Below are 22601 nucleotides of genomic sequence, written 5' to 3'. Positions count from 1 at the left end.
ATCACTCTTTTCATTGAGTATTTGATATTCTCCTAATTTTTGGGTAATTTCAAAATCAGGAAGCATACTTATGCGCCCTAATTTTGGGGGTGCACAAGTTTGGATTCAAGAAATTGCAATAACAAGGCAGCATTGTGAATAGTTACTAAATAGACGAACAAGACCAGGCCAGGATAGAGAAATCCCCAACAAGTGAATTCAAAAAGGCAAAAAAAGTTGCAAAGGATATCGTATTGTTACACATGCAAGTTAACATTGATAGATTCCAGAGAGCTTTCTCAAATCTAGGAATAGTGGCTAGAGTAAAATAATAATTAAATACATCTAAATCAAACAAAATTTATTTACGATAACGCTTGATTAGCTGAAAGATGACTAAACTGATGTTTGTTTGATCATGTACAGGTTGGTGTTTTCTTTTTTACTCTATTTCAGAAAACTAGTTGCTGATGAAACTAAAAGGAGGCGACTATCATCTAATCTATTCACAAATTTGGTGGAAATATCGAACTCTACGATTTCCAGCACAAGCAATTACAAACATAATAATAATAAAAGTAAAACAGAGATAGAGTTCATGTGTCAATGCTGGCTTCAGCTTCACTTAACCTTTCATGGAACTGGTCCAAGAAATAATCACAGAGCTCTAATAGCTGATCCGCAAGTGGAGGTATACCTGGGTTACAAACAGCATTGTACTTGTGGGCATTGATGGTAATTTGACAAACATCATGCCGGAATTCATCCCTGTCTTTATACTCCATCCTTCTCGCTTTTTCCCTAATGGTAGAGAGATCCATCGGATGTTCGATGATGTCCAAGTAGTCAGGTGCTTCCTTCTTCGACACTGGTTTGAGGAAAAGGTATGATACCTCGTGGGCATTCTTTAACCCATCCAGAATGTTTTCAAGAGTGTTTGCTAACCCAACCTGCAGGATTTTAGCGAAAAGTTGAGCATAAACTTATAATCGGTCTTAACAAAATCACTCTAGTATACTAATATACGGCCATATGGCCAAACTGGATGTGATCTAAAGCTGAAATTTAAGGATGATCTCCGCGGTGACTTACATGAACTAGGGCTTTGCTAATTCAAGGTCAAGTAATATCCCTACTATCTCGACAGACTGCAGATAAAATTTCAATGGAACAACAAAAGTTACCTGTCCTTCACCCCCTCTACGGCGTTTAGTTTGTTGGCCATATTCTGGACCATACCGAGCAGACGAATCAACTGCAGGCCGCTTCTTAGCAGCGCGGCTCCTTTCTGGCATTCTACGGCTGGTTCTGTATCCTCTTGGTTCCTCAAGATAGTAATCATCTCCCGTCTCATCGAATTTTACCTTCTTTTTCTTCTTCATTTTTTGCCTCTCCAGTTCCTCCTTTTCTCTCTGCTGCAAGGCTTCATGGATCCTCCTAGATTCAGCTAATCTATTTTGCTCTAACTGCATCATTCTTTCTTGATACAAAATCATTTCCCTTCCCCTCTCCCTTTCGATCTCCCTTTCCCTCTCTCTTTCCCTTTCCTTCGCCTCTCTAATGACTCTCCTTTTGTTTTCCTCTTCCCAAAATTTCTTGTCCTCTTTTGCTTTTCGTTTTGCTGCTGCCTCATCAGCTAGCCGTTTCTGTTCCTGCTTTCTAAGTATATCATAGCTTGATAACTGCATCATTTTCTCAGTCTTTCTATGCTCCTCCTGCATACCATAACGAACTTCTTCTCTAACCTGATCCACTTTTGGTTGCTTGATAATGATTTTCTTCCGAGGTGGCTTTTCAATGTTCAAGGGTGGCCGAATAACAATCGAGGGCTGCTTCTGAGGTTCACCATGGAAGTCCTCATGTTTCATCTTGTTGGAAATTATTATTTTACTATATTTGGAGACAGATCTACTTCCCATTTCATCTTGTTTCTCAGAATTTTGTGTTGCGGTAGTGCTTTGCTCAAGAGATTTGTCAGGGAGTGCACATTTTACCTTCAATTGGAAGGTTTTTGCTTTCTCAACTTTCTCTTGGGCCTCTGCAGGAACATTTCTAGCAGCAATTTTAGGTATTATTTTCTTTATTGTAGACTTTGGTTGAGCAGAAGAATCATGAAGGTTAAGCTTCCCAGGTATCTTTTCCAAGATAGAGTTCTCAACATGAGTGTCTGGATCTTCTCCATACCTAGGACAATTCTTGTTGGTCCTCATGTGCCCCGCCTAGTCCAACAGGAAGTTGAGATGTCAAATACACATTGGATCAGTTATGTAAATTTTCCTGAACAAGTGAATTCTAGGCAAAATGCACTAACCTGACCACATGCCCCACACACAAAACCTTCCCGTACATTTTTACCCGAGGGGTGTTTTTCCCTAACCTGGTTAACGATTTCAAAAGGAAGATAACTTCATCAGGGAAGTAATAATACTGGAAGTCCAACCTCTTGGACAAGAAAAAGATAAAGTGATCAACTTGTTTGGCATACATTTCTGCAATACATAAGAAATCTGCTGCAATGAATTTATAGATTAAATACAACATATGCCAATTGATCCCTAGATGAGAAAGAGAGTCTCATATTGTCAATTCCACTGGGCCACATAAAGTAGCGGGGGATTCAGTCCGGTTTTCTATTTTAGGGCTTGGTGACCTTTTCATGACATAGGTCATCACGAGTTTAATGTGAAAAGTTATAACAACAAACTAATGAATTACCTTATCATTCTTCAACTTCTTTGATTTAATGATGCCAGAGAAGTTCCTTTTACGTATATTATCCACCTGCAAGCAAGAAAATAAACGGCAACTCTGATAAAAGTTTCTCAAGAATATCCCCTGCAGGATGAAACCTTGGCATAAAAAACTGAGGGAATCGAGGAGAATAAATATCCAGGGGCAAAGCTTATAAGAATTTTCAGAACTGCAAACCTCCTTTTGATCATGAATAATGTTCTCCATTGATGTGAATGAACCATCAGGTTGGGCTGTACGACTGACTTGTTTAACAGAGCCATTAGCTTTATTGATCCGTTCAGCACTTAAACCTCGCTGCCAACTCAGTCCTAACTCTTCCCGCCCCCTAACAACCGTTTTCTTCTTCTTTTTCCCCTTGGCCCCATTATCTGAAGAACAAATAGGGCAAAGATGTGGCTCATTTTTATTTGAAATTATGATAACTGGTGAATCAACATCCACATGCAAACAAGAACAATGACACTAAACAAGATCCTAGAATGTCTTCACTGCTAGCTCCACTGATAGGAAGTTCTGGTCATGCCAAAGAACAAGAGACAGCAGATATCTCCTGGGTCTGCTCTTTAATCTTTATTTTGGTGTCTAACTAACAGTCATGAGTTGGAGACACACACAACATTAGACCGAACTTACCTAGTCGACTATTTGCTAACCTAAATAATACTCTTTAAGAACTTAGTATCTGCATTATGTATATATTCTGTTGAAATATTTAGATGAGTTAACATGCACTAAGATCAAATAAGTAATGAACCGTATCAGCTGAAAGGACTAAGCGTCTTTTCCCCTTCTTACCATCCATGAGCATCCTGCATAATTCTGCTGCTTCAGCTGCTTCATCTTCAATTTCCTCCTCTGCTTGGACTTGGGTTGGATGCCTCCGCATTTTAAGTCCTCTAACACCATCAATTTTGTCTTGTTTAGATTCATTGCTACCCACCTCAGCTTCCCCACATTCTTCTGCATCCAGCAAATTTTCAAGGTCCCCAGCAAAAGAATCCAGATCACTATTTGCTTCAGAGTCGCTCTCATTTTCGTCGCCTTCGGCAGCCGAAAGATTCTGAAGCTGTCGATCCCAAATTTCTTGACATTTTTCTCTGGCCTGCTGTTGTAGCTGAAGAAATGACATCCGCTGGCCACGTGCATACTTGCCAATGGTTGTTGCATCAACTTTGACCCCTGCAGACGCTTGCTCACTGGAAAGTTTGCGTATCATGGCGATCCGATGCCACCTAGTTTGTTTTGCAATTGTATCCTCCGGAACATTGAACTTAAGTAGCACCTAAGATAGTTTGTAACCAAATGGATCAGAATAGGATGTAAGCTCAAGACTCAAAACGCATCAACAACTGTCATGACTAGATTAATTATTGAAAAGGGACAAAATTTATAGATTGTGAAGCCAAATGGGATGCTCCTATTATGGTTTGCCTCAACGTTAAGATAAGGCTGCGCTTTCTCTTTAAAGTTAAAACTAATAAAATGAACACAATAAGAAACTTCTGTTGAAGAATCATACCTCACGGGCCCCATCCATGTTTAACCTACGCAGATCAGCATCTGTTCCAGTGACTGTTGTACCTCCCACACGAGGAGCCACTATTTTTTTCTTCACTACTGCATTGGATATAGATGCCTTCGTGGCAACACGTACATAGCTGAAACCTAGGCCTCTGCCAGATGGGTCTCCGACTCCTGTAATCTCTAGGCGCTCTATATTTTCTCTGTCCTGCACCATGATAGTTTTAGAACATAAAGATTCAACCCAAAAGAAGCGAAACCAGTTAACCAACACGTTTGAACATTCACCCTTTAATTAATATACAATTCACACCCATATTGAACCCTTCCTTCACTTGAAGATTTGTTCCAAAGCATATCAAAATCTTAGAGAGAGTCAAAACATTTAAAAATACTTCACCTGGTTCGTACAGGTGACGAAGTTGCTACTAAGATTCCAAGGGGTTATCTGTAGCTCCCTTTCAATGTGAGATGAAGCAGCCAACGCAATGGCTTCATCTGGAAGTTGGTTCATTGCAGAAGAAAGGCCAGTAGGGTGTGTCAGTCTGCTTATCCCTAAACGCTTAAGCCGGTAAAGCCCAGCTTGCATGCTTTCATAGCAACAAACCTGACATCAGAACACGCATCAGGGGTCAAAGATTCAAATATAACAATGCAACAAATTCTTTCTGTCATAAAAAAGGTATAAATTATGCCTCCGGTTGAAAGGAATAAGATTAAAGATCTAATCCGCCCACAAATAATAAAAAAGAGGCTAATGCAAGACCAAGTAACTCAGAGAAAGCTTATATAGAAAGGAAACAATTAGCAAAAATACTGCTGAGAACTTAATGAAGAGCGCAGCTGGTCAGCAGCTTACTACATTGTTATCTACTAGTTCTGTAAGACTTGTTAAAAGACAAAGAGATGTACCTCACATGCAAAAACTATGACTACACCTAACAAAACTGCAGCGAAAACACAGAAAAAGAGAAGTAACTCACATTTTCGGGTGTCAGCTGCCTCCTAAGTTCTTCTTCCACTGGAATTCGGAAATTGTGCTTAATAACCCAAAATAACTGCCCATTTGTTCCCTTCTACAAGGTCAAGTGAAAGAGATTAAAACAGCAGTGTCAAGGCATCCGGTAACAGAACTAGGAACAATGATTATTTATTAAAATCCACCTGTAACTCAGCACAGTGCTTCAACCTTTTCCGAATAATGGGTTCAGACAAGGAAGGAAACTGGGCCGCTAACTCATCTGCTCTGATGCAAGGAGCCATCCCCCGCTTCTCATTGACACGACAGACACGGTACATATACACCAATAATCTGTTCCCAATATAAGTCTGGAGATTTTTTGACCCAGGAGAAATAACTTCCATGTGCGGTTCCTGTATAAAACCCCGGCTAATGTCAGTCTCAACTTATTGCCATAAAAAATTAGTGTTTTTTCAAGTAGGATGATAAAAATACCTGCTGTCCGACGACATGTATTCTGTCTATACGCCTAAGAAAAAGTTTTCCCTTCGCAGATCGAACTAACAAGTAGTCAGTCGTGGGCAACTTATGAGGAAATACAGGTGCTCTGTACATGTTTGTTTCAAGAGACGACTGGGTGCAACCAGGTCTTATGTCACCAAGGAAAGGAGATTTGTCCGCGGGATCAAGCGAAATAACAGTGCCAAGATTACTACCCCCACATTCGTTGCGAAGCACTGAGGCAGTTTGGTCAACAGGTGCTGATTTTTGATAGTAAGTGCAGAGTCTTGCACCCATCCCAGCATTTCCTATAAGTAAAGGCCTCTCTTCACAATACCTGCAACACCAAAGGTTACAAACAAGATGCAACTTCAGAATGGACATTCCAGAAGCATCTAAGATGCAGACACTCAGAATCACCAAAATGTCATATATTAGATCCGAATACAAGTTCAGAGAAAATGTATGTAAATAATATAAAAGAATTGATGTGATGTACATCCCTTATTGCTTGTATGTACCGGATAAACCTTCAGCTAGAAAAATATATTGATGAATGCAATAAAGTTAAGCATAAACAGATACTGTAAGAGTGAAACTTTGCAGGATTTTACAATTTTATATTTCCACTTGTAGACTAAAATCTTCATCGCACAACAAAAGAATGGGGAAATTGAAGGGGGAATCACCACTTACTCCATTAAGAAGACATGTCCATCCTTCACAGAAAGGTCTGACACCTTCTTAAAAGCCCCAGGAGGACGTAATGACATATTTTCACCAGGAACCTTCTGGGCTCTTGGCCACAGATGTATACTTGTGCGCACGAGATGTAGAACAGAGTTTGGACGAACATTTTGTATAGCAAGAGATTTACTGTCTTCAAGCTCCTTTCCTGAATAAATGATTTTAACTTGTTCTGATGGTCTGAAGTCTGCACAACAAAAGATCAACATAACTCACAAGTATAAGAGCACAAAAGAACCAATTAATGGAAGAAACCAAGTTTGGCAAAGTAATAGTACTATAGAGATCTCCAACCTAGCTTTTTCGAAGCCCTTGTTTTGATATACGATACAATATCCTCAGCAGCCACTTGAAATTTACTGCCTTTTCCACCCATGCTCTTCAGTATTACTTTCATGGGACCCTGTGTAGATAGCTTCCCTTGCTCCTTCGCTGCTACTTCGTTGTCATGAGGATACCATACGGCTTTGGGTCTATGAAAGTAAGCAATATCTTTACTGCAACAAGACAAAATAGTACAGATAAATAAGGTACTAAAACTGTGACTGAAGTACCAATACTGGAAGCAAAAACCAATTTGTTGGTAGGATAAATACCAGGAGCAAGATCCGCCCGCAAACACCAGACAAGAACAATAAACTAAATTTATATGGTATAAAATAAGAGGACGAGAAAAAAATGCACGTGCTAATCAACAGGAAACAAATACCCAGTCCAAGTGTATTTTTAAGGACACATATCCCTGCTTTGAGTAAAACCAATCTATAGTCTTTATTTCCCTGAACATTTTTACTTGACTCCAACTTTCCTTCCTTCGGAACCTTAGAAGGGTCATCTTCATCATGATTAAGCAAAATGAGTAACGCCATAACCACAATAATACTTATATATAAGTAATAACAAATGTTAATGTGATGTATGTTTTGAAGAACAAACCGCAACCCTTACATTTCTGCGGCTGGTTTCTACTAAGTTTGTATGTTATAACTGCTGGCTTTTATGGTTTGTGCAACAAATCTCCATTAGTATAAGCTAATCCTTAATTAGATTAAGTTAAGTCGGATTAGTAGTAATCCATATTAAGGTGTGTTTATGGTTTAATCATGCAGTAAAGACTAGCTTGAGGTTAAAGGTTAATGCTAGATAAGGAAAAGATAACTTGTGAGCTGTCACAAGTAGCCATGAGGTGGCTCTCCAACTCATGATGGAAAGTTTAGAAGGACATGTGGCAAGCATGATAGAGTCTCTCATCTAGCCTCATATAATCTAAAAAGAATCAGTTTTATCCATTCATTCTATTAGTATGAGCATGAGGAACTAGAAGTAAAGGTCCAAGTAATCCTATTGAATTAGTTCATGCTAATTATGTTGAACCTTCATATCAAGTTTGCTGCTGCATAAGGTGTTTAGAAATTAGAATGCTTATGTACTGATTATGCTTGCTTTATGTGGTGTTTATGATTTAGTCCTAGTATTATGCTAATACTAGGACTAAATCCTTTTCAGCATAAGGTTGTCTTCCTAAGCATATTTGAGTCTATTTCATATGATTATGAAGCTGAAATTCCAACAAGAATGAGCTATATTCTCACAGATTCTGCTATTTAGTGCCGCAGTGGTCATGTCAAGCAAATTCGCATTTAGTTTCAAGATAAAGTAAAAAGTATAATTCTGTGCAGGTGTTTGTGTGAGAGAGAGATGGATCAACTAAGTAGCCAGCCTTACTTGCTCAATTTTGACTTCATAGTTTGAAGCATCAAACCAGGTATCGAATGCCAGATCTTGACACCGTGAGCTGTGCGCTTTTTCGAATGTGATTTCGTTTGCTGGGACATTTTTCTGTTCGAATAATACCTGTCATTAGAAATATTAAATTTAGAAGCTCCTCCACCTTGACCAGGATTATCCAAAGAATCTCCACCATTGGACTTCACAGACCGAGAGACTATCATTGCCCCAGCATGAAATCGGAGATTTCCACTATCCTTATTATCTAAAACTTCAAAGAGCATCTGCTCATCCTGAAGATCAAGGATAAGTTTTGGTTTTGGAAGATCTTTCTTAGGTTCCCAAATTATCTGGTCCAACCAAGATCCATCCAGCAATTCCATGTTTCTCAATGAAAGTCTTTTGCTAAAAAGACTTATAGCATCACGTTTATGCAAATTTTCGGAGTTCTCTGTTTGGATTTCACTATCACTTGAACCATCCTTGAAACGGGACTCTAATCTCAATAATTGTGGGTGATTCATTTCGGAAAATGGAAGGCTAGGTGAGCCTGAAAAAGTTCTTGAGCCGAAAGGTTCAACAGAAACAGGGTAGCTGCTCAGGAAAACACTGTGACCCTTTTCAGTAGGTTCAACTGTGATATCTGAATTGAAATCTCGTGTCTCATTTCCCGATTCTATTTCTACATTAGTGGAACCGTCCATATCAATGCCAGATATTATAGAACTCTCGGAAGATTCTGAACCCACTACAGGAGAATTGTTCCAAATGATCTCGTCTTCCCAAATTTGTTGATCAAGAGGGTAAAACTTTGGACAAGATGGTGATACCCATTCTGAAGCCAGATCGACAAAAACACTCTCTTTCATTGGCTCTGCACTGAGACAGGTGACTTTTGTTTGTTCAAAAGCCTGTGTTTCCCTCAAACCAATCCCTTGCCCAACACCAGACATCATTGATACCCCATCACTATCTCTGACAGATGCATCATCATACTGAGAAACAACCACTAATTTAGCATTAGACGAACTCTGCAACGGCCCCCGAAGAAAATCTTCTTCGTCCTCTTCAACTACTATTTTAAGCTTATCTGGAAGTGTGAAAAGGATCAAAACTTTCAGACTATTCAAGTTATATTATACAGAAGCAGCTAAAAGTTAACTTAAACCAGGAAAAGAAAATATAAGAAATAATACAGTAGTAGCATAATGCACACCTTTTGGAATAGGATCCCTATGGTTTCCCTGCTCCCTTTTTCTTGGGGGCTCATGAACGCCGAAAATTTCAGAGAACCGTAACACCACCTTTCCATCTTCTATGCACAAAATAGGCAATGAAGCTGTGTTATTCCTTGACTCCTCTAAATCTCGAAGCTCATCATCCTACGAATATATGTAAATCAAAACCCACTCTGTAGTAAGAATTTGAGGGAGAAAGAAAGACAGAGTGCACATCCATGATAAGGGAAACAGCATATGGCGTTAAAAAAGCTGACAATTATCAGTTGAAAGTAAAAGGCACTATTATCCTCAATGTGATAAGTAGAAACTGGTGAGTCCAGATCATCTGACGCCTGAGACAAGTTATCCCGGGTTACTAGATGATCAATCGACGGAAAGCCAAGAGTCTCAAATGAGCCTGTTTTGACACCCCTTGATCAATCAAGCTCATAGAGATGCACCTTAAAAAGAAAGAAAAAATAACTAGGTTGATATCATTATGACTTCAAGTGACATATCGTTTTGAACTAACCTCTCGAATATCCTTCGAATCAACGGATAGGCTATCAGCTTCAATTGGTTCAAGAGAAGGCTCAATATTTGCAAGAGATTTTTCTTCCCCAGAATCCATTCCAAGATTCTCAGCTAAAAGAGAAATAGAAGGGATCAAAATCTAATGCATGACCAAGTGAAAAAAAAAAGAAAAAAAAAAGCTCTAAACATGTAATAGATCAATAAAACTGTGTTAACAATTGGTGGTTGTACAGAAACTACAAGATTGGAGCAAATTTTACTGGATAGACATATTTACATAACAGTTATAAAGTACATAGCCACATAATGGCATTGTTTCACCTGACATCACATAGTAGTTATAAACAATTGACACTCTAAGAGACGTCATTTTACAAAAATGTAGCTGTTCCTCTCTCAGTATTTAGGGGAAGCGTAAAAAGCACATTGAAAGAATGATCCTATTCAAAGAAAGTATAACCGCAATAAGAGAATTACTTGACCGTCTAAGTTCTCCTATTCTTTTTTATTTTGTGACTGAAGTAACAGAAAATTCCAAGTCTCAAGTTTATAATAACGGGTCCACCAACGAAAAGAATTACAACTAACATGTTGGTTTCTACCATGAGCATGACAACAACCAAGTTATCAGTAATAGATTCTCCTTCATTATTTATGAAGTGATTAACTACAGGAAGGAATATATACTTGAGATTAATTTATTAAGATGACCTAGTGAACTAAATTTTCTTCAACAGGGTTATAACCTATAACTAACCCTTCTCAAGAGAAAGCTCCGGATCTTTTTCAATAGCCGAGCTGCTTGGTTGTTCAGAACTGTGCTCCGAAACAAGAGTTCCTGCTAAGCAAAAGAGGTGAGAATATTTGCAAATACAACGAGTAAAAAAAAACTACTCATACTGAACAATGTGGTGTAATTCATACATGCAGGGAAAAACCCCTGAGGATTCAACTTCATTTCCCATATTTGACAATGACATGTTTCCAGTAACATATAAGATTCAAAAATAACTTACAAGTGGGAATCATGCTGTCAAAGACAAAAGAACTAGTGTTTTTCACATCCTTACTTAATTCATACCTCTTAACATTCAGGTTTGCCCAACAAAGAAAACCAATAAGATACAGAGTAATGTCATATTCAGAACTTTCTGTGTGTGGGTGCGCGTGTATGTGGGCGGGAGGGGGAATGCTACTGGCCAAATTTGCATCAGAACCCACCAAATTATCGAAGAAAAAGACCAAAAACGAAAGTAACCAAATTTGACCAGTATTCAGCTAACAGAATCCTGAAGTTATACCGGAAACCCATGAAAGACTATCGCGAGGAGTTTAACCGCCCAATTGTACGAAAAGTTCGTTTTGAAAGCTATTTAAGGCCACAAACTTTAATTTTCGAGAAATTAAGCAAATAGTGTGAGATCCAGTAGTAGATTAGTGTTCCTAGCAAATAACCTGCTAAAGGAAGAATTTCATCTGTTGAAACCACTGTATGTGTCGCATCAATATCATCTCCCTCAGGCTCCTCGTCATAATTCTCCTCACCGAAGACAGAAGTACTAAGTTGACCAGTGGTCAATGGCATTTTGGCATAACTAAATTCCTTCTTTGACAGCAAATGATCTTCCTCCGAAATGGCTTGAGTCTCAGGCCCTTCGTACTGCTCTTCAATGTCTTCATAATCAACAGCATCTTCAGCCTTTTCATCATAATCTAACACACATCATATTAAAACCAGCACATTAATTAAAAAAACACTAAGATATGATCCATAACTGTGCATTTAGTAAAACAGACTAAGTAAAATATCAATGCAAGCCAAACTGAGACAGCTCGTTATTCTAGCTTGTCAAAATCACCTTGTTCAGAAGCATCCGCAGATTTGTCTGCTGATTTTACTGACAACTACAAGTTAAACAACATGATCAGTCTCAAAAAAAACTTAAAAATAGAAGTGGAATGACTCTGCCAAATCTCCATATACTACATGTTGAGGAAATCCATACATCAATATCTGTCAGCGATGGGCGCAAATCCCCTGCCAGTGCACCAAGATGCTCCTTCGCATCCTGTCGAAATATATTTGAACACCCATCATCAACTTAGGTTTTTTTGTGTTAACGTGTGCAGCTAACGCCTACACACAAGATGATGAGATCCATAATACGAACTTCAATGTACATACATCGTGTAGAGATAGTTTCATGTCTTCCCAACATGGGATTATGAAATGGATTATCAAAGAAAACTCAGCACCAAGAATGGGATATATGATGGAAGGATGAGATTGTACTAATAAAACAATTATCATATGGTACCAAGAATGTCTCAAGTCAATGGCCATGGGCCGAATGGTCCCGGCGGGGCTCGAACCCGCGACCTTCGCTCGTAAGACCAATGCTCTGCCCAACTGAGCTACGGGACCTGTATCTAGAAGTGATTCCTTTTCACACTAGATTGAAAGTTGTTCAACAAGACTTGAGCATACTTGCAACAAAAGGAACGAAAAGAGCTTTTGCAGGGAGCATTAAACATTAAACGGTTCATACACAATGAAGCCTAGAGTAATATGAATGTGTTGCTTTGGCAATACATTGATGTAACATGAAAGACCAGTAACTATGTACACACCAAATTATATCTTAAATTGAGAAAAATAACTATTTGTAGGGTCGAGTACTATCTGCACTTTAATGGCCTGTTTGGATGGTGGGAAGGGAATTCTATTCCCTAAAGAGGGGTGATCCGAAACACACCATGGAATTCCCTTACATTTGGGGAATCCTATTCCTAACCGCCCTCTATTCCTATTTACCAAACATGGGAATGGAATTGTATTCCCAGGAAACTGATTCCATTCCCTCCAACCAAACACACCATAAGAGCAATTGGGAAGGCGAGGGAAAAATTTTAAGAGATCAAACTCTAGAGCGGGAACATTTGCAAGTGTTATTTTATTATAATTATTACTTAAGCATTTGTGATTATCTTTATATAAGATTGCCTCTATGATTAAACACAAATTTACTAACGATATGGACAAGAAACAAAATTACAGACAGAAACTTGCCGCATCAAGGTAATCAACGTCGAGCTCACCAGCTCCATCGACATTTCCAAACATAAATCCCAAGAGACCGTTTTTTTCATCAGCCTCCTCGTAGTCATCTTCGTCATCTGTCAAAATATCAAACCAATTAGAACTAATCATGACCAAGCAAGCTAATATGACATTAGGTTAGACATGCCTACAAAGACGAAATCAAGAGTAGTATGAAATGTCATATTACATATAAATAACACGACATTTCAACAATAAAAAATCAATCATGTTATTTGCTAGTGAACAAGAGCTAATCATTGGCAAGATCAAAGAAATTGACTTTATCCTGTACCGGTAGCCTTGCTCCCAAGTAGATTAAATGCCTCTCAAAAATCAGACCATTACATTAAGCCTACTTCCAAACACAAGGAGGTTTTCACTTGCCATCCTCTAGTTTCAGAAAATATGTTATGTTGACATAAAAGAAATGAACCTCGCCAAAAATCACTTGATGGTAAAACCATCAACTTATTGAAAATGGTTTGGACATCAAAGGAAAGATGATAGTTAAAATAAGTCTCCAAATTTTGAGTTTTGATAGAGTAAAGTGTTATAATCATGTAAATTTTGGTGATGAGGAGGGTCTTTATGATCAAGGAAAACATGCTGCCACACATATGTTCCATTTGTGTCAACCTATATTTTAGCAGAACTTCAAAACAAACACAATAGCTACCTTCATCACGAGTGTCATGCGAGTCAGAATTAGATTCGTCTCCCATTTTCGAGTTAACTGTGACCACCTACAAGGGAAAACAGTCATTTAGTCATAACATTAACTGTGTGTAGCTACCCACAAGTTGGCATATCACTAAATAACTGTCAAAACATCTTTAATCTACAAATGCTAGGAAAATAATAATCAAGTCAGAGAACTAACCAGTCAAATAAACTTATATCACTTCAAAGTGCATGATGCAGGTCGCCAAACCCAAGAGTAACGATGAAAAGGCAAGTGCCGCCAGTAGAGAGGATAAATGTGTCGGTTGCACCTTATACTTGGGTTGGGCTTCTTCTTTCACTGAATTCGTATTCCAAACTAAATTTTATAACAATGACAATGTATCAGTAGAACACAAATATGGTCTTTGATTCGAACTTATAATTGTTTGATATAAAAGTCATACATCCGAGTTCGTGTATGACTAAAGCTTTTTAATTTCAACTTAATTACAGAATGAGGAACCAATAATTGTAAGTGAAAATGGAAAAGATTTTTGATTTGAATCCCTGTAATTACGAACCCTAGAGTTGCGAAGGAAAAAAAAAAAAAAAAGAGGCACATTTGAATCAAAGAATTGGACAAAGTTTGAATTTTTCTCTGCAAACCTATTACAAAGAACGGTCAAACTACACAAGTTTGAATTTCGAAAACCTTAATTCAAATTGAGGAATCATTTTACATAATGCAGAGAAAAAAAAATCTTACCTTTAACAAATTCTATGGTAGAAACCCTAACTTGATATTTATATCGTCTTGTAAAATGAACCAATCTTGTTAATTTGTAGATACATGGTCGATCCTCCTTGTTAATCTTAGTTCTGTTCTGTTCTAGGGTTTCTTCATTCAGTCTCTCTCCATGTCCTTCTGTTTCTCTCGCTTGTCTCGTCTCCTCCCTTCTCTTATATAGAAACTCCCCAAGTCTAAAATTATAGGAGTATTAAAACTATTCGGGTTTGTTGGCGTCAATAAAACCCGTTCCAGATCCGGCATGTGGTCCTAAGTCTAATACTTAGGGGTGGCCCGAATACTGAACTCGAGAATATTAGTGGATCGTGTGGGACTCGAGCACCGTCACTGTTGTGTGTGTTTTTTTCGAAAAGGTGGACCGATTTCAGTAACTCAAGCAGGTGTTATTACAATTCTTGTGAATGCTACTCCGTTTTTGTTGTCATTGGTAATGTCTGAGAGAAAATTAGGGCAAGTATGTTACCAGATTTTTGTTGATGCCGGTTGTTCTGCTTGATGTTTTATCGTTTGATTAGCCAGTTTGTCTGCTGCTTGGTTTGTTTCAGGATAGGTGTGTCCTATCTTCGCAGAGGTATATGTTAAATGAGCTCATTGATTTCTCTCAGCATACTGTGTAGGTACCACGGTTGGTTTTTTTGTTGTTGTCTTTGTAGTTGGATTACTGCTTGTGAACCCATCTCAAAACCAAACCTTGGGCATTGTTGTTGTATTCCGATTCTTGTTGCTATTAGTAAACCTTATCTTTCTGTTGATATTGATGTTGTGTTTCTTATTGGTATTGTCATTGCCATCAATAATCTTCATGTGTTATCTTTGCAATGATCCTAGCTCCTACTGGTCCTAGATATCCTTTTGCAGTTTCATCTGTATTTATTTTGATACAGTTATTTTGTGGTGTTTTTTATCCTACCATAGTTGTGATGGTTGTTGTCATTGTATCTATTTGGCATAGACTCGATGGTAGGTCTGTCGATAATAGTACATCAGATGTTGTTGGTGCGCCCAAATGTATTCTTCAAACATTACCTTAGTAACTTGTGTTATTTAGATTCGGTGATTGAGACTATTTTCATGTAGATTCTTGTATTTCTTGCTAACTAGATGTGCCACATCGTAAAGGCATTAAAAACTTTAGTTGTTTGTGGCAGTTTGTTGTTGAGTGCTTCTTAAATGCCTGTTGGTGGTGGTTGAGATCGAGATATGGTTTGGTTTGCGTGGGTATGTTGTTGTGGTAAGGTGGTTGAGGTGGTGATGAGTTGCCAAATCAGTTTTGATTTGGGGCATTGGAATAGGAGGTGGTTTGTAGTTTATGTTGTAGTGTTGCATGTCGGACATAGATTAGGGGGTGTGATATGCATGTTTGCAAGGGTGTCGAAAGTGGGTAATCCTTCGAGACTGACTTTCCATAAGAAAAACCTAATTTTTGGAGGGCATTTCCAATTCCAGATTGCCTTGGAATATTTATCTTGGGTGTTGTCGTGGATGGTGGTTGATTTGGTGGATTAGTGTCGATGAGGTTCGAGGATGTTGTGTATTGGTTTTGTTGGGTATTTCGGTTTGTCGGGTTGGTATAATTGGGTTTGGTTTTGGTGGGGTGTTTGGTCTGTTAGGGTAGTGAGAATGTGTTAGTCAATTTTAGATTCTTGGGTAGGTGAATGTTGGTGATGTGATGTGCAATGTTTGTGTTGAACATGATGTTGAAGGTTTCATGGTTCCAAGAATGTGTTGATAGGTTAATTAAGTTGGCACTAGAATATCTGGTGTACCGTATATCTGGTGTACCGTACGTGGGTAAATGTGTTGTTTGTTTTGATGTGGGATCCAGTTAACGAGAATTGAAGTATTGTTGCCAACTCCGATTTGTGAGAACATTTTTCCCTGCAAAAGAACAACTATGTTACTTAAAATTTTCCACATGGGGCTGTCTATAGGTGGCGGTTTGTTGATGTGGTTGTATAGGAGTGGTTGATTATGAAGATATTTCTTTCTGCTTATTGTTGCCCATATATATGGAGTTTTCATCTCCGTGCACTTGCCAGACTTTTTCATGAGTAAGGCATAGTTATGTTGCTTACTTCTCCGAATGCCAGCACCTCCTAATACTTTGGGCTTGTCACTTTTTTCCAATCCAATGGGGTGTAGCTTCCTCGTGTTCTTATCATATCCCAAAAAAAAAATCCCTTGTGATTTTATCCATCTTGTTATGTAGGTGTTACGGAAGCATTTGTGCTTGCATAACATGATTGGTAGTTGGCGTGAGTGAATAATTAATGAGCACGAGTCTACCCTCTTGGTTTACATATTTGGATATCCAGCTCATGTTGAGGTTAATTTGTTCAAGCCCTATATTCAGAGGGGAAAAAAAACAAGATCTCATATTGAAGGGGGCTAAAAGAAAGAAAAAAAAACTTTTTGATGCACGTAAACGACAAAATATTATAATAGATTAGAATAATATCGTATAAATGTTTCAAAAAGGAATAGATTTGTGCATGTGCTACGCACCGGGCATAATTAGCTTATCATAACAGTGTACTAACAATTTTCCACCTAATAGAATCATGATGATAATTGATAGTTGCTTATACCTTTTTGTTATACTTTCTAACAAAGCTTTTCTTTTTCAAAACAGAATAATGATGAAAATTCATAGTTACACATCTCAAGTGGACGATTTTTTACGGGGCATAGCTGTTTGATGGAAATGAGAGAATATTTTAGTCGTTGGATAGATGAAAACAACCTAACAAAATGATTTTTTTAAAGCAAAATATGCTAAACAATACAAATGGGGATATATTTGTTATACAGTCAGAAAGATGATGTTCCCAGGTTTCAGTTACATTAGATTTCTGAGCTAGTTTCGTTAGAGTATCAGCTGCTCTATTAAGATTACGAGGTACATATTTAAATAAGTTTTTTAGCAATTCTGATTAGTCGTTTACACAACTATGACATAAAAAATTGTGTCTATTTGTTAGAAATTTCTCCATTAATGGCGTTTACTAATGAGAGATTGTCAGGGATGAAAAATGTATGTAATAGTTGCTTGTGAGTGGCCCTCAAATAGCTTGAAGGAGGTCTCATGCGCTTGCTTCTATCACGGATTTTATTCATTGTTCAACATCTGGATGCAGTGAAGTCTCCATTTGATATGCAACAGACGATTCAACACTCTGCATTTGTGGATAATTTCCACAAAGCATTAACGAACATGAGTACATAGTCTTCATTTAATGTTGTAAAAGTCAAGAGATACTTATGATTCCAAGTTACAAGTGAAAATGATGTATCCGTAAGATTATGATATAACTTCTGAGTTTGCTGCAATGACATCAATAACATTTATTGGATTCTATTGTAAACTATTAAAACTTACTTTCCATATTTGCCAAGGAATATAGCCCATGCATTTATTAAATATAATCCGAAGAGTTTAAGTTATAATAAAAAACCAAACAAGTCTTAGTTTTTCATTAACAATTAAATTTTTATTCTTATTTTTACTCAAAATCAAAATAAAGAACCCACAATTGGGGGATACCTCCACAAATTGGGGGATACTCCAGTTTTTTAGGTTTGAAATAATTATATTATCCTTAATCAAATTGGGGGATAATCATCAACAGTTTAAAATTCAGGTGGGAATTGTTTAGAGTTGCGTGTGATCATGCTGAGGAACATACGAGTAAGGTTGTAATTCAAGCGTTGTTGACAAATACGAATTCAAGTCATTAAGTATTATGCATAAATTGATGTGTATATGACATATGTGTGTGAATATTCTTGACATGATGAAATTGTAGCTAATAAAACTAGAATTCAATCAAATAATAAAGCTCTAAAATAATGCAAAAATAGGTATTATCATCATATGGATTACAGACAGACACAATCAATAAACTTGCATAAGAGAATATGGATAAGAGGTTTAGTGTCTTAAATCCTTAAAACCCTTTACAAATCTGATTGCGTTACATCCGGTGCACAAAAAAAGAGTGAAAGGAAGAAAAAAAATCGGAATCCCATCATTTAACTCATCATCTCTACTACAAATATGGGCAAATCCTCATTGGACTTCCACCTATTGGTGTTGTTCGTTTTGAACAGATGAGTAAGGTTGTAAGATGGGTTGTAATTGAACTCCAACAAGGTTATGCATCGGTTACAGCTGCTCATACTTTATCTTATGTTCTTTTGATACCCGGTTTTCTGAAGATGCAGGCCAGTAGTTCAACCATTTAATTGAGATAATTACCATTTCCCACCATACTATAAGAATCATATTTAGTAACAAGATCTCAGTCGGTATTGCTCTCCTTATGAGTTCAATGCCGACAATTGAGTCGTATTGATTTGTTGGATGGATACAATGCCGACTCAATTGTTGCGTCTTCTTTTTCATGTCAATACCAACCGAGGTTAAAAAAATTTGTTTGCAAATTTTTCCCTGTCGGCGCTGTCGAAATTTTTCCTCTAATCTCTATGTTAACACTAAAAAAATCAAAACATATTGTTTGGGGATACTCAAGGGTAATTTAGCCTTACCAAAATTATTTTAATAAGGGGTTATTCAAATTACTTCATAATATTTTTGTTTTTTGTTTTTTTAAAAATCCCCCAATTTGTGGAGGTATCCCCCAATTGTGGGTTCAAAATAAACCTATCATTTTTCTAATCATACTTCAAATTAATTGTAATTGTTATCCTTATAATTTGATCAATTATAAACCTAAATCTTACTCTTCCCGTAAAACAAAATAAATTCTAATTCTGTTATAGGGTCTATTGTCCATGGATGTGCGGTCCATTAGATGACTAGGTTTTCCTTTCCTACATATAAAGAACATTGTATGTATGTAATATCTAATGCCTCTTTATCAATAAGAAGTTCTTCTCCTTCTCTAATTGTTACTCCAAAACGTTATCATGCACAAAGCTGTAGAAGCTATACCGCGGAGCTATATGGGATCGATTGATTTTTTTTTCTTTCTTCTTTTTCTACCCGGATGATTTCCATCAACGTTGGAATCAAATAATCTAAGTTGAATATTTTTTTCTTTCCCCTGTTTTTGATTTCGGCATATCAATAAAATTGCGACCTTGTATGTACATACTACCTATTAAATTAAATCTGTGGCGGAAATTGGTTTGATCATATTAATTGTTTATGTACTGATTTGCCTTATACAAGCTATATGTATCTACATGTATGATCAATTGGGTGATTACATTTTGTAATATATTTCATTGTTGTGATTGGGTATGTCAAAATCCGTTGGATGTAGAGGAGGAAGAAAATTTGGGGGAGCGTAGACAGCAGACATGTTCGTCTTCTAGAAAATTCGTCCGTGGAAAAGATGGGAAGGAGGAAAACGAACCCAGTTGTCTGTCCTGCACCCGACCCGTTTCGGGCCCATCGGTTATCTGCCATCCGACCCAGTTGTCTGTCCTGTTTTGGACCCGTCTGCCAACCCGCTACATTCTTGGGATGTGCATGACCAAGTCCGTTCCGGTTCTCTGTATGTGTAGATGGAACCAAAACTCGTCTGGAGGTATTGTTGATGGTGGATTTTCATTTGAGGCTAAAATTGATAAAAGCCAAAATTACGCGTTGACATCATGCAAAGGATAAAGCCACTAATAAAATGATGAATACTTCGTTAATTCATCCAGGTTGGAGCATGTAGCAACAATCTCTTATACCCAGTGAATTTATAGCATTATCAATTAATACATGACTAGCCTTGTATTTCCTGTTCCGCTGAACTCTCATTATTAGTGCGGCATGACGACTGAGTGTTGCTCTCAGCAGAGTAACAGGAATCTCCAAACGTTGATAATGAGGTATGCACGGAATACTCGTACAGGCTACATCTCTCGGTGTGTTATACTATCCCGACTAAACATATTTGAATCTGGACTGTCCATATCAGTCTCAGAAACAATCACGGCCACACAAGTCGATCGCACGATTTAACCAGCCTAGACGATCCTCAGCAGGAGCAGGCTAATACATTAATGACCACCAGCAGGCCCACTTATGTCCTGGTCGGTCGAATACCTACCATGCCTCCCAAACTACCACCGAACACCATCCTGAAGTTGGATGTCCATACTGGTATGGAGCAGCTTGGAGGAATCGTACAAACAAAGGCCACCTATGGCAGTCTCAAGTTCATCACGTCCGTCCAACTTCAGCGGCGTGGTTGGACGGCGTGGATCAACCGAAAGCCGGTCGAACAAGCATCGTGGTGTACACCGGAGGACCTTATTCCTACCAGCATGACTGACTCTTCCTTAACCAGACCAGATTGCAATATACGTTTGTCCGAAGTTGTGTCGGCATGAAGAATTGGGAGTCGCAGGAAATTCCACTAAAGGTCCCAAATTGATCACGACCATCCAATTTCACCGGCATGATTGGATGGCTTAGATCGGACCCATAGCCACCAGGCAGGTATTGGCGCGTTCACCACCGGCCCAACGTGGGCCCCACATGGCCGGCCTCCCTTGCCAATTCGTCCAGCCAAAGCAGCGTGGATGTGAAACCCTGATTAGGGTTTGCGGCACATCACATGTGTCGCAAATCAGTCTCAACCATCCATCTTCGCAGGCATAGGTGGAGGGTGAAGACGTAGATTCAAAGGGCCCAGAGCATGTCAACACAATCACCGGGGGGGCGCCTACATACATGACTAATCGTTCAAGACCAACTATGATCGGTCGTCTCGATTCGTGCGCCCAAACTAGGCATGGCCACGCGTTTTCAACTGCAAATCGATCTCGACCACTCAACTTTTCCGGAAAAATTGAGTGGATTAGATATAATCTTCACGGGACAATAAGGTATGGACGTGTACACTGGCCTGCCGACTACACGCCTGACTGATCGGCCAAGACCGACCATGGTTGGTCGTCTCGAACGCGCGCCCGAAGTAGGCACGACGTGCGGTCTTCAATTCCTTTGCGGCATGGGATTTCTGTCGCAAATCAATCTCAGCCGCTCCTCTTTGCCAGACAAATTGAGTGGCTTAGATCGCATATCCATGGGGCAGTGAGGTGCAGACACCTACACCAGCATGACGTCTACACGCATGCCCAATCGGCCCTGCCAAAAACGTGTCCCATGCTTGGATTCGACCAAGCTAAAGGTTGGTGTTCGAGCACCTCCTAAACCCTAATCCGACGGTTGCAGATGTGGGTCGCAAGCCATCTCGTCCGTTCAACTTCACCAGCTTGGACGGACAGCCTAAGACAGGATTTAGGCGACCAGTGAGGCATCACCACGATCACCGTCCACCACTCTTCCACACAAAGCGATCGACCAAGTCAGGAGTTACCTGTACAACCTCCAAATGATCACTCGAAGATGGCTGGACGTGATGCTATTTTAATATGCTTAATCCGCGACTTACTCCGTTAAGCCTTAAAACAGCGATGCTTCACACATGCTGAATATATTCGATGCATTACCCGCATAAAATACACACGATACTTCACAAGTATCGACTTCCTAAATAACTTAATTATTTAATCTAGCATCACATGCTACCTTTTGTGGGTCCCACGATCCACATATTCGAGACATCAAACATGTCACAAATTTGGGGATACTTACTGGGGTATTGGTCTGGCGGTTTACAGCGTGCAACTCACAACACGCCATCACAAGAACGTGTCAAGAAGACATGGACGGTTAGTGATGATGGGAGAAGTGCGCAAGACTGATCGTGTGACACTAACACATGCAACTCCACTACTCCATCACTCCACTTTCTCCACTTCCCATGAGAGACGTGGGTTAGGCTCAATGACTTGTATAAATAGGTTCTCCTCCCTATTTCCAAGACAGAACAAGACAACAAAAACCAAGTGTTGATACAACTGTATCCAAACACCAGAACTGATAGCTTACATTCTGCAAGCCAGTTCAGATTTCTGATACAAGTCATACACAGCCAACACCTCCAAAATCTCAACACCTTCTTCGCTTCCCTCCCTAAGATCAACCCCATCTCCTTCACTTTGTGGCCGAAGCAAGTCTGGAATGACCATTTCTTGGTTTAGGCCAGAGTTGTA

The 22601-nt window shown here is 38.8% G+C and overlaps 1 protein-coding gene and 1 non-coding gene across 4 annotated transcripts; both read right to left on the bottom strand.

Annotated features, from left to right (window-relative positions):
* Nucleotides 1–243: 243 nt before the first annotated feature.
* Nucleotides 244–14656, bottom strand: LOC113297276 (transcription initiation factor TFIID subunit 1-like). 3 transcript variants are annotated; one of them, XM_026545707.1, is made up of 24 exons: nucleotides 14478–14656; nucleotides 13929–14087; nucleotides 13725–13791; nucleotides 13016–13122; nucleotides 11952–12014; nucleotides 11805–11850; nucleotides 11401–11658; nucleotides 10703–10783; nucleotides 9944–10056; nucleotides 9408–9573; nucleotides 8189–9281; nucleotides 6758–6960; nucleotides 6413–6650; nucleotides 5711–6053; nucleotides 5419–5628; nucleotides 5238–5330; nucleotides 4655–4861; nucleotides 4253–4462; nucleotides 3529–4015; nucleotides 2908–3101; nucleotides 2695–2760; nucleotides 2291–2356; nucleotides 1164–2198; nucleotides 244–929 (listed from the first exon to the last, which is right to left on the bottom strand). In XM_026545707.1, the coding sequence occupies exons 3-24, from the start codon at nucleotides 13768–13770 to the stop codon at nucleotides 576–578; spliced, it is 5679 nt and encodes a 1892-aa protein (XP_026401492.1). In that variant the 5' UTR covers nucleotides 13771–13791; nucleotides 13929–14087; nucleotides 14478–14656; the 3' UTR covers nucleotides 244–575. The 3 variants fall into 3 exon arrangements, with proteins under 3 accessions (XP_026401492.1, XP_026401493.1, XP_026401495.1); XM_026545708.1 differs by having other exon boundaries at nucleotides 5238–5327; XM_026545710.1 differs by lacking the exon at nucleotides 10703–10783.
* Nucleotides 12298–12370, bottom strand: TRNAV-UAC. The gene has a single exon. It is a non-coding gene; the product is annotated as a tRNA-Val (tRNA).
* Nucleotides 14657–22601: the final 7945 nt, after the last annotated feature.

The sequence above is a fragment of the Papaver somniferum genome, chromosome 7 (assembly GCF_003573695.1).
Source record: "Papaver somniferum cultivar HN1 chromosome 7, ASM357369v1, whole genome shotgun sequence".
In the NCBI taxonomy this organism is placed as follows: Eukaryota; Viridiplantae; Streptophyta; class Magnoliopsida; order Ranunculales; family Papaveraceae; genus Papaver; species Papaver somniferum.
Note: the sequence above shows the minus strand (reverse complement) of the source record. Positions and strands in the feature narration are given on the sequence as shown.